The 13,205-nt window shown below is 42.0% G+C and overlaps 1 protein-coding gene across 1 annotated transcript in view; it reads left to right on the top strand.

Annotated features, from left to right (window-relative positions):
- Positions 1 to 9,955, top strand: part of sema6bb (sema domain, transmembrane domain (TM), and cytoplasmic domain, (semaphorin) 6Bb) — a 131,311-nt gene extending 121,356 nt beyond the window's left edge. Inside the window, 1 exon segment of the mRNA XM_032524803.1 lies at positions 3,762 to 9,955. Within this exon segment, the coding sequence (XP_032380694.1) occupies positions 3,762 to 4,669 (908 nt within the window). The 3' untranslated portion in view covers positions 4,670 to 9,955.
- The last annotated feature ends 3,250 nt before the right edge of the window (positions 9,956 to 13,205 follow it).

Below are 13,205 nucleotides of genomic sequence, written 5' to 3'. Positions count from 1 at the left end.
GTGTGTGTGTGTGTGTGTGTGTGTGTGTGTGTGTGTGTGTGTTGTGAGAGTTGCTTTACCCTGTTAGGTTGCGGTCAGGGCCTGAATTTTCTGTGCTTGCAGCGCTTCATTTTTGTTTACAAAGTCATCAAGGCTGCAGTTTATTCAAAGCAATACATCCAGCTATGAATCAATTCATTACCTGACTTTTCAAGCTCCTCCTGTGTGTGGTGTGTGTGTGTGTGTGTGTGTGTGTGTGTGTGTGTGTGTGTGGTGTGTGTGTGTGTGGTGTGGTGTATAGACACTGTAAGTTAACATGTTGGTAACTTCAAATGCCTTTTCTTGCGTCACATCTGCTGCCCCCACAGACACTCTTCTGACTGAGGAGAGGAGAGGTCATATAATTGAAACTGGCAGTCTATTGAATATTGGCCTGAAACATGAAAATAAATACAGCAAGAATCGAGACTCAGTTTAGACTGCTGCAACAAAGATGCCAACAATATGTTCAGAAAAGAATGCCCAATGAACAAATGCCAAATTCAATATAAACATGCTAGAAGAACACTGGTGCTTAAATGAATACGCAAACATGAATGTAACCACGAGCTGGCTGTGTGACAGCATTATGGAACAAAGTGAAGAAACGTATGTTGTTAGAGCCGAATTATGAGCTGTCATCCGTCTTCAGAGCAATTTTGAGATATTGAGCAATCACGTTTTTACATCCCGTTGGGCAAGACTAACGTCCTCAATGCACCTTAATACTCAGTTAAAGAAACACTTCAAAATGCCAAACGCAAGCCACATGCAGAGACCTTCTTCAGGAGATTGTTAAAAGAAAGATTATTCTCAACAATCCAGTTTGTAGGTCGAGATATTAATTATTAAGGAAATGTTTTATCCCAAAAATTAATATTCACAAGCGGTGATGAACTAATGGAAGAGGAAGAGTAAAGAAAAAAAAAAGTTCAAATAAAATGAGGGATGAAGAGGTTGTGCCACAAAGCAAACAAAATAATTTAAAACCAATACGCTTTAAGACCAAAGACAATCCCGCTGAGGATTTGTCTGACAATGAACTAAACTGAACGGTGCATATCACATAATTATCAGGCTGTAACTAAGGCCTGTGTCCACGTGTGTCACTGAGCTCATCGGATTGGTGCTAAAGGACTAATTAGTGCTGAGACATTGATTGACCAACAAGGCCAGTTGATCAATGCCAAGTTTCCGTCAATGGAAACTGCAAACGTGTAGAGAGTATGGACAGCCATCAATAGTGTAGAGGATCTATTGTCTAAACTATAAGGTGAAATAGTCAGTGACAAGGGATGGATGAATAGTTTATTACAATTCTGCTCATTTGTTACAGGGTTTTCTTAGAGTGCAGCTTTAATGCCACAACAATGAAGCTGTACAGCCCGGCAATCAACCAACTGTCTGAATAAATAAAAAGAAAAACACACACTAGGTTCCTCTCCCCTAAATTGCCTGATTATTGAGTCTATACAGTACTTTATCTTCAGGTCCATTTTTAGCTTCTATTGGACTAAATATTTTCAGCAATGCCAGAAATGTGTCCCTATGGCAATGCCAGTCCACCACTTTGTTCCAAAACAAACTGAAATATCACCACAACAGATTGGAATTCTTTTGATACTCATGGTCCCCAGATGAGGACCCATACTATTAAATTTGATTCAGAATTGAATGTTCCTCTCAGGATGAACTGTAAAAGCTTTGGTAAAAAATTTTTTTATTTAGCACCATTATCAAGTCACGATGTGAATTATTCCAATACTTTGATTTATGACAAAATACCTGCAAAATTATTGACATCCCCATCAGTACTTTGTGTATGGTGCTGATTAACCAATGTTAGCATGCTAACAGGCTAAATATTGCTGTACCTGCTACCTGTTAGCATTGCCATTGTGAGCATGTTACAGTAGCATGTGGATTTTAGCATTTAGGAACTGCGAGTTGCGCTAAACTCGCTAAGTCTTTTTACCACAGTGATTTTCTGGTCTTTTCCCTGCTCTTTCTCTTTACACATTGTGAGATCATTGTACTCGTGTTGCTAGAGAGACTTTGAGTCAAGGCCACCAACCAAAATGAATGTCCTTTTTTTTCACTGAGGACCATTGACAGCATCGTCTTACAAAAAGAAAGAGCTAAGAACAAAGCCTGGGATTTTTCTTCAGTAGCCGGAACATTGTTTTTGGAAAGAGGTGTTATTATAAAGCGAGCAGAAATCAATCTTTAAGCTCTAACCTGTTGGAATGAGCTCAAACAGATGTGCCCAAACCTCCCAAAACTATGTGAAACTAATTAGATAGATTGCATTTTGTATAAGAGTAGAAATAGCTTTTACAGCGCTTTTTGCGCCTTTAATGCGTACAAGAACCCCTCCGGCACAGCACAGCAGTTCCGTAGTCTCTCACAAGGTTTCAGCTGCCATTCCCCAGCTTAATGTCAATGTGTAAAGTAACAGTTTTTTTTATACCAAGCCACAGGCCACATTAATTAACCACCAGGCTGTCTCATGCTAGGGTATTATTTTGCACCACAACCAACTCCATTTGTCCCCATTAAAAATGAATTTGTCAGACACTAAAAGTATGTTTGTTTTTAAAAAATAAATGCTGCTGTTCTCTGTATGTTTATTTTCACTTCTTTTCTGTGCCTTATGGAAGTGAGTAAGTGGCTCTCAATGTCTATTAATGACATCCATTTGTTTTGTGTGAGAAAGGATTTATTTTACCGTCCTTGTGGAGACAGTCCTCCCTCTGCCTCTATCGGTGCTGTAATTTAACTATTACTCTGTTTGTCTAAGGCCCCAAATGTTCGAGTTTGCTTTGGGCAACTTCTCTCTCTCTTTCTTGCTCTCTTTCTTTCTCTCTCTCTCTCTAACACCCTCGTTTTACTTCATCTGTTTCTCCTCCATCTGCTTCCCTTTCGTTGGATTCGTTGGTGTTGGTCCCAGGTGCTCCCGCTGCAAAGAACAACTTTTCTCCTGGCGTTATCCTAATTGATCTATGGCAACTCGTGCTGTGGTCTAGCTGTATTCATATCTTCAATAATTCATAAACTGTTCTCTCAGAGGGAGTTCATCTCATGTTCTTTTACGAATGAAATACAGAAATGTATTGTCTAGTCTACTGATAAGACTTTGGCATATAGATGCAGTAAGGGAAAAATATCTACACAATTATTTGAGCAATTTTTATAAATAAATTCACAGCACAGAAAAAACAAGTTCAGATGATTTTTTACAGTGTGTGTACTTTTAACAACAAGCTGAGCCAAAAGCATCCAGAGGTGTTTTTATATAAACTTATGGGATTATTACATGTACTTTTTTTAATCAAAGTACTTCACAAGTAGTATATACAACACAAACATCTATATGGGAAGTATAACAGATTTCTATAGTTTATAATATGAAACCTTAAAATTATTAGTCATCATTAATGCCAGACTTGGCATCTCTCCCCATAAAGCTAATGTTGTGAAACATGTTGGGGTTGAGAGCTATTCTCAATCAGGAAGACAGTTATTACAGCTATTAAAATCACCATCCACTTTACGTAATGAAGGCAATTATCCAGAGCTACCTTGGCTGGAAAGCATTCCCACCCACATAGGGGAGAGAGAAAATAGGCTATTTTGTCTTCCCGTTTGTTAACTCCCACATGTTTAATACAAGAAACACTGATGCTATTTCCACCAGTTGACTGATGACTTTTGTTTTTGTGATTGTATCTCTCTCTTTGTAGGAATGCTGCTCCAAGAGACTTTTATCGAGGAGCCTGACGGCCTGGTGTCCGTAAACCTGCTAGTGGTGTCTGCTGTTTCAGCCTTCACAACAGGAGCCATCCTCTCCGGCCTCACCGTGTGCTGGATCATGAGTCACCGCCACCGCCACTCTCGAGGCTCTGGAGCCAACGGCGCCCGCCGCAAAAATGACAAAGAGCAGAGCATGCTGGGGCAGGGCCGCAGCGGGTCAGTAATGAGCGTAACAAGAACCAGCGGCGGGGAAAGGAGGCGTTCACAGGCGGACAACCCCTTTGTCACGCCCAACGGCTGGCCTAAAGGAGACATGGACCCAGGCTTGCTGCCTACCCCGGAGCAGACCCCACTGCAGCAGAAACGGTCCATGCGTCTCCCAGACACCGACTGGGACCAGAGCCAGACCTTCCTCACCGCTGTAGGAACTCCCTGCCCCAACAACTCTGTCATCTACTTGAGCTCTAAGTTCCTGCATGGTGGTGGAGGGGGTGGAGGGATTGTCCGGATAGAGGACCCAGGGGAGGTTATGCTGCCCCCGCACCCAGAGCGCCAGCGCTACCTGATCTTAGCCACCCAGAGAGGGGAGCAAGGTGGCAGTCGTCCCAGTGGCACCCTGAGGAACTCAGCGGGAGAATACATCTACCCTGCCACGCCGCAGGACTCCCCCGACCGACGGAGGGTGGTGTCCGCTCCCACTCCCCACATGGACTATGGGGAGCCTCGCTGGAGTCACGAGGCGCTCAACTACAACAGCAACAATGGAGTGCCCTATCACTCCCAGCGCCCGGGCCTCATTAGACCAGATATGCATGGGCCTCGAGGGCTGGGAGAACTGGCTGACTTCAGCCATCTTCTAGGGAAGAACATGGGAGAGCGCACCCCCAGTGGCCAGTGAGGCGATGTACGTGAGCCCTGGCACCAAGCTCTCTCTGAACACCCATTCCCTCCAACAGCAGACTGGAATAAATCAACCCCTCAGACTCACTGTCCCGGTCCAACCTTACCCTGTCTGTCCTCTCTCACTGTCATTCAATGTTCTGACGTCATTCAGCTGACTGAAGAGAGAGACAAAGAGAGAGTTGAAAAAGAGGAGGAGCAAACTCTCCTCACGTTCACGCTCCTCTGCTCTTAATCTGAGGTGCACCCCTCTGCTCTGTAAGTGGTGCAACCCGCAGAGCTTGACACCACAGGACAAACCGTGAGGTAAAGAGAGGGGTGCAAAGGAAATGGAAGCTTCTTAAAGTGTGGAGATTAAACAAAAAAAATGAAGAAAAAAAAATGATGATGATGAAGGGAAATTTCCTTGCAGCGCCAAATGTGAAAGGTCTCCCTCCACCATTTTGTTCACCGTTTTGACACCATGGATCTAATTTGAGTGTGAAATTTTGTTTCTGCTTTGGTTATTTTTGTGCCAGTGGCATCCAGCAGAAAACAATGTGCTTTACTTTGGATTTCATATAAGACTAAAACTGTTGTAGCTGTGCCAGCGGGCAGTGACTCTTAATGAATCATGCAGTGTGTGTATCGTGTGTATGTGTGAATGTGAGTCACGAGCCACGACAACCCCAACCAGTGTCCTGTCTGAACTGTGAAGTATAACTACATAATGAAGTTTCTGTACGGAGAAGGTTGAAATTGACATTATTTCCCCTTTTTCTTTTTTTTTTCTTTTTAAAACAATCACAGAGGATCAAATGGGTTTTATTATGTGTCTCTTACCAATCGGAGGTTTGAGTGGTTGACCGGTGGCTAGTGAAGGGTTGAGATTACTCCCATTGTAATTTTTGTGATTCCCAGTACTTCAGAGGCAGCGCTGGAAAGAGCCATCATAAAGTGAAAGAAAGCAATAAGGACGAAGATGAAGCCAATTTAATTTGATATTTTATAATATAAGTGTTTTCTCAGCAAAGCAAACTGAAGTTTAGATATGTCAGGAGGAGCTGGGAACAGGAACAATATCGCCCCTCCATTCTTCCCTCCCTAGCTGCCTCTCAGTATGCCCGGGTCTGTCTGACCTGACCTCAGGCCCCCATGGGCTCCGCAGTCCATTTGAGGGAGGGAATGTGAGCTGTGGCTGTCTGGCTGTGTGACTGGGGCTGTGAGGCCCGGCCGCTCGGGAGCTCCATTCAGCCTCTTCTGCCCGACACTGAGCCTCTTTGTGCCCCAGAAGCAGGAGGAGACTGCGGCAACAAATAGCCGTTAAGAGTCAGAGACGTAGCCCAGCACCGCAGCCTAGCAGAATATCAATGAGGAGGACAGCAGCTCCATCCGTCAGGTGAGATGTACCAAACCAGGACCGGGCATCTCGTGGGCTTCACCCACTCTGGTGATTTACTGGTTTGCCAGGACAAGGGAGGAGCTGAGGGCTGAGGCCACAGTTGGGACACTGCTAGCTGTCACAATGGTCATCCCTTGTGGCTTTATCTCTTTCAGTGTGTTTCACAACAAAAGCGGGATAAAGAAAACAGATGGGCATGGGTATACTTGGGTGTGGAGTTACTCTTTCACTTGTCTGATCTTTTGATGTTTCCTGTTTTTTGTTTTTTTTTGTCCGTTCTCATCTGTTCTTGATTCAAATGTAGATCCAGAGATAGCTTTAGTTCATCTGGGTCATTGCTTGTTAGAGGTGGTGTTTTTTGTGTCTGTCGGCTTGTTTGTGTGAGTCTCTTTGGGTTTGTGTCCATGAATGCGTTACTCATGTTGAGTGCAAAAAACAACAACTGCTTTGATCAGTTTTACTCTCATTCTCACCCTTCTTCTTTTTGTCCACCTTCTTTCTCTATTGAGCCATTCATTTTGTGCAGCAACCCTTTGCTTGACATTCACAAATCCGCGCTAATGGTGTCAGAGCCCTGCGGGGGAACAGTGTATGCCATACGATATATTTACACAATTTTATTTTACAAAAAGAGGTAGGTTGGATAAATACACAATACACAGTTGAATTTTTATTTACTAGTGCCGATATGACAGCTTTCAGTTTTTGTGACCGTAATCAAATACACGTACTTATATAATTAAAATAAACATGTCTTTCCACAAAGCCCTATTTTCCTTTTAAAAGTAGCAGTGTGGAGCTTTATAGCGTCTTTTAGCTAATTTTTGTAGGAGGGTTTCCCTCTCACCACCTTAATCAATGTTGATTTCGGCCTCAGCTAGTAGCTGTTTTTTGCCATAATGCTAAAAGAAATCTGCTGCTCACTATCTGCAAAAAATGGCAGACAAACAAAGTTAGCAACCCACTGGTGAACATTGTGAAACATTTTGTAGCTAAAGAACAGATATTTACACCATAAGTTGGTGGAGACCAAAAGTCAATACTGGTCTTCTCCTCAAAAGGTGATAATATGTCAGTGTTATCATTACGGTTTGTTTCTGCTGCCACCAAGTGGCCAGAAAATAAGGCAATGAAGGTTTAATACTAAGGCTGGGTATTGTGAAATATTTTAACACTAAGGCCAATAAATGTTGTGAAATCTATTTTACATTTACTGTAATAACAGAAGCCAAGGTAACATTGTCTAAACACAAGCAGCTGCACGAGAATTTTCTCAAGAAAAAGAAATTGTGTAATTAAAAACAAAAATAAAACAATCAAGTCCTTATTGCATAAAAAGTAAACAAGATTGTACATCTGATAAAATACCCAATACCAGCTGACAGCTTTTGTGCCACGGGCGCATTCTGTTGGTACCAAAACAACATTAAGGTTTAGTACCGAGCTCTAAAAAGTACACAGCCAGAGCTGGAGGTACTGCATGAGACAAGCCAGTAAAAGAGATTCATGAAAGCAAGGACAGAGGAGGAGGTCAGGCGGGCGAACATGATGTTACTGCATTACCGCCTGAGCACATTAATACAGTGTATTCTTTACACATTCCACCCTGAAACAGGTCATTAGTATTGAGGATACGGAGCCCTCCACCCGCCCGGCCTCGCTATATCTCTCCGTCTCCATCTCTGCTGTGATCTGTGTGTGTGTGTGTGTGGTGTGTGTGTGTGTGTGTGTGTGTGTGTGTGTGTGTGTGTAAGGCCTCTCTGTCTCGGTTGGCTTGCCCAGCCAGCCGTGTCCTCGCTCTGCATCTCCTCCGGTGTTTCACTAAACATGCTTGATTAGGCAAAGTACATTCCCAGCCCTCTAATGGCCTGATGAGCCCTTGAGAAGATTACAACAGACACATCAACCCTAAGAGGGAGGTTCAACCAGCTCTTTACGCCCCTCCCCTCCGACCACCAGTCACCACACACACACACACACACACACACACACATTCACATGCATTTGCACAAATACCATCGACCCTTTAACCAAATTGGGGACGCAATTGAATTAAGATCAGAAACTTAGCTCAGGCTTGAAATAGGCAGTCAACCCTAACTTGTTCTATGAAAGGTACTGTGCTTGATGTTATCTTACTGACTGCATAATTTGATTTACATTAGTTCAACATTACAGGGCAACTAAAGAATTTAGATGTAGCCTCATGGAAGTCAGCCTGTTTATCAAAGTCATCATCCTCCCTATTTCTTTACATACTTCATGTCATTCCAATTCCTCCTCTTTCAACAGCTGCATGTTGTCTTCTTTCAAGTTTTTATTGTTAACAGACACACACTATCTCTCTGCACACATACATTATATCTCCACCCAATGTAAGGCTGAGCCGTTCTTTCATCCTGTTTGTCCCTATTAAAGGTGAGCTTGTTAATTTAATGAGTTGGTGACAGAAACAGAATTCAAACGAATTGACAAAATCCTGCTTTATTTCACATGAAATCCTGAATGTGTTACATTTTGTAGACATTTCCAAAGCCTTTCATGCGGTAAATTGCTTTCCTTTGCCTAGAAATTATTTAGTTTGGAGTTTTTTCTTTGTTAAATGTCGCACATATTGCCTCCAGTCCATCACACAGATACACACACACACACACACACACACACACCACACACACACACTCTCTCTCTCTCTCTCTCTCCTCCCTCTTTTATCTCTATCTTGCACATATCATCACACACACACACACACACACACACACACACACACCACACACACGCACATGACATTCTCACCCAGCCTCTGTGACCCAGTCTGTCTGTCTGTGTTCTTATTTATCAGGTTGTGTCTGTGTGCCTGTTAAAGAGACCATGCCTTTGTGTGTTGGGGTTGTTTGTGCCGTGTGGCCCAGTGATGCGATGCCTCCCAGCCAATAACTGCCAATAATCTTGCCAGACAGTGATCCACTGTGCTGTATGCCCCAGAAAGAGTCCAGAAACGGAGGCAAAGTTGTATTAAATCCACCATCGCACTTGGGAATAGTGACATGAAACTTCTTCCTTCTGAGCCAACTTACAAGAGGAAAAAAAGCACAAAAACAAGGCAAAAAAAAAGAGTTGTAGATGTATTTAGTCAGCACTGATCATCTCTGTCAAGTTTTTTTCTATAGTTTGTTTCTGTGGTAGGTATTTGTTTAAGATTATACGGAATATTATTGTATATGATTTTTTTATTTCTCTGGTGTGCCGGATTTGATGACGACAATGAAGACGAACCTGATGACTATCATGTTAATTATTTTATTGACAGTGACAATGAAGCAGTACTGTGAGCAGCACTGAGGTGTTGTATTGTGTGTTTTATTTGGATGCTGAGTCTGAAAGGACATGGACGGGAAGAGAAGGATTAGGAGTGACCGAACTCATACAGACTGAGGTTCACAAAGAGATTCTGCTTTTCTCCTGCTACTGTGAAGGACCCATCCCCGTCGCCCAAGGGCCCTGTGGGGCAGGCGGTCATCAAATGAAAACACATGCCCCTGCTACGTGTACATAACCTTGATGCTTACATGTAATTTAAGTGCAGTAGCTGCATGACGACACAGCCTCTGTGTGTGTACAGAAGTAGCGACGTGTGAATTTGTACAGTACATGCAAGTGTGTGTGTGCTTCTGTCCGCGAAGAAATCTGTCTGTCGTCACGCAAAAAAGCAACATGTGCATGCACCCTCCAACAACTGCAACTGCGGTACACACACACACTGCACACACACTGCACACACTCCAGCAGTTGTTCACCATTCTCCACATTGTCCTGAGCTCTGCCTGTCACTCCGCATGGAGACTTTGCTCTGTGTCAACTTTCTTATTCTAATAAACCACTCAGACGTTGAGCTCCAAGGTGTCATCATTGACTACAGTGTATTTAAGTTCCTCAATTGATTTATATCATTTATTTATAATCTCATAATAACATTAAAAAAACTATAGCACAGTGATTGCCATTTAAAATTAGTTATTTTTATAGTTATGTAAATATACTATATTGTGGCTGTTCAGTGAAAACCATATAGCCTATCACCATATTTGGTTATTTTTTCTTTTTATAAGCTAAAGTTTAAAATATTTATTCATGGTTGGTTTTCCTTTCTCTTAGGCCAGAAAACTATTTGATAATAAGAAAATGAATTGCCATGAAGCAAAAACAAACCTGATTTTCCTATTCCATGAAAAGTTGACAGAGAAATCCAGATGCGTGTTTTTTTATCTACCATATTATACAGTGATTGTAACATTATAACCCAAAGCTGCACATTGTATTGCGGTGTAGTAGCATCACTCTTCATTAGAGGGAGCTAGAGCACTATAAGACACATTATGACTTGCAATAAATGCCAGGAGCAAGACTTTTTGAGTAAAACAATCATAAAAATGTGGAAATCTGTTCATATTGCACAGTGTAGACAGACCTTTACATCAGCCCTTACCTTGACACCCCTCCCCCACCTCACCTCTCTCTGGGGAGCCTATCAGGCCATTTCACATCTGTTGAGTGGTGGAGGACTGTGAGGACCTGTCAGGGGCTCTCATTCACTGATGTTTTATGGGACTGAAGCCCTCCAGTGCTGCAGTACTTGAGTGATAGGAATGATGTAGGAGGAGGTGGACGGTGACTGCATCCCACCCTGTGCGCATTTCCACTGGAGCATTTGTGGCATCCTTGTTCACTCTTCTCTGCAGATTTAAGGTGACTGCATGTGCCAGCTTTGGGATAATTTACAGCTTGTTTACACCTGGCCCATTTCCCATCAAATCTGTGAAGAAGTATGAGGGAGTGTACTTGACACCATGCAGCATCTACAGTTTCTATCTATCTATCTATCTATCTATCTATCTATCTATCTATCTATCTATCTATCTATCTATCTATCTTCTCTTCCTCCCTGTCCTCTCCCGCAGGCCTCTAACCCACACACACATACACCTACACTCATTATGATGAATCTGATTAATAAAGAGGCTGAAGCAGTGCCAGTGGGTACTCTCCTTGATTTGACTCTCTACTCCACAGCTGAGCTCCGTGTAATAACAGCCATCTCAGCATCTCAATATTTAGACTCCAAATACCTTCTATTTCTCAAAACCTAATACTGTTTTCTATACTGTTTGTAGGTATACAACAAATAGACATTTTCAGGCCTTCCTAAAAACCATTTGTATGCGCCAGAGTGGCAGACACATGTTATTGTAGTATTATAGCGACATCAGGGTGTGTGTGAGGGACCAAGCATGTCAGCACAATAACAATGTGCAAATTAAGGGTTTTTAATTACCCACATTTCAATGTCCAAACCACTTAAACTTGGCTACGAACACTTGTAACAGTTCATTTAACATTTAACAGAGAAAAGAAATGCAGCTCTTTCTAACCTCATGTAAACCGAGATCCATTTAATCAACAATGAACACACTAACAGTAACATTTATACCTGTCTGTTCAGACAATGAACATGACACAAAAAGGGGGACAGGGAGACATGAGGTACATTATACTAAAGTAAAGGGAGTATCTTAACTACAGATAGTTTCTCGGTTTCATCCACAATTCTATTTTGCTCTGTAATTGAGCAAGAGCCTATAAGTTAACAAAAGAGATCAACGCATTTCAGCTTGTGTCCTAGATGACCCGAATAAAAAGCTGAAATGCATGTGTCACTCAGTAGCTGTTTACCTTGTAAAGGACTACTGTGAACATCACCTCGTGGCAGAACAGAGATTGAAAAAATGAAATGGTGTGTGGAAATGGAAACATAACACAGCCTGTGCAGCATATAGACATGAGACTGGGCCTTCACAGCGTGTTATGCAGATGGTGCGAGGCAGAGACACAGAAATGTCACAATGTTAACTCTCAGACAGTCTGAGAGTTAACATTGTGACATTTCTGTCCACCATCTGAGTCAGACTTACAGTATTATGCATGTTATATTGATGCAGGGATGCTTACGTAATAGATTGTAAATGTAAACAACTGCGTGGATAAATGACATGGCATACAGACACCTTGCTACACACGAAGATACACTAAAAATGCAGTTAAGTGGATGTGATAAACCTGACAACAATGCATCTATCCAAAATCTAGAATGTATCTGATGATACGTGTCTTTTCTGTAATTGTTTCTATTCATCAATTACGAGACATGCTGTTTATAGATCAGACAACATTTGTCACACAGTAAGTAGAGTATCACGTTGCAGGTGCTTTGCAATATAATAATTTACCACCAGGAGGCGATGTAAGCTGCTGGAAAGAAATCCACAAGAGTACATTTAAATTCTCTTTCTGTCCTTTTGTTTGCTCCAGCGTTTATTTCCAGCTGGCTCAGACTGAGATAGATCTAATCAAACCAATACATGGCACATTTCTAATTTTTCAGATTTTAAATTAAAAACTTTTTTTTGTTTTTGTTTAAATATTTTACACTAAATACTTGGTATGTACTACTGGATTGAGAACTGTATGTGAGTGTGCAGTGAGAGGAGAAAAGTACAGCAATATGAGGGAGATAATGAAATAAGAACTACCAGGGATTTGCAAAGGGGAGAGATGAAGGGAAATTCAGTGGAGTTGTGTTGATTAACAGGTCTATAAAATCTAATTTGGCAGTTGGAGTGGGATCATGGAGCCCCCAGATGGACACTCATATAGTGAGAAGCACAAAGCAAAAGGTGTAGAGTTTATGACTTATTATTGCTTAGATTAAAAAGGGGCGACTGTTTCTATGTGGAATGGAAGACAGGCACGTAGACATGTTGAGCTTTATCGATGAAAGCTGTTACAAGTCAGAACTTTTGAGTTTTTGAAGACACATGTCAGCATGTTTCACCTGATAGCATGTTATCTGGACATATGCTTAGGTTCATCCACAGATGATTGATGATTGATGATTGATCCACTGATTCTTTTTTGCATGGGTCGATGGGGGGTGAGTGTTCAAGACCTAAATGCAGATCTTCCAGCTAAAGGATAGTCACAATTTGTCAAAAAAGAGTTGCGTGGAGAAGCGGAAGCAATACTCAAGGTCCAGTATCCTAAACTGACTACATGTAACTATTGAGTGTTTCTGAAGCTACGTCATTTTTCATGTAATGGT

The sequence above is a fragment of the Etheostoma spectabile genome, chromosome 9 (assembly GCF_008692095.1).
Source record: "Etheostoma spectabile isolate EspeVRDwgs_2016 chromosome 9, UIUC_Espe_1.0, whole genome shotgun sequence".
Classification (NCBI taxonomy): domain Eukaryota; kingdom Metazoa; phylum Chordata; class Actinopteri; order Perciformes; family Percidae; genus Etheostoma; species Etheostoma spectabile.
The sequence above is the reverse complement of the archived record's forward strand: the minus strand, read 5'-3'. Positions and strand labels throughout refer to the sequence as shown.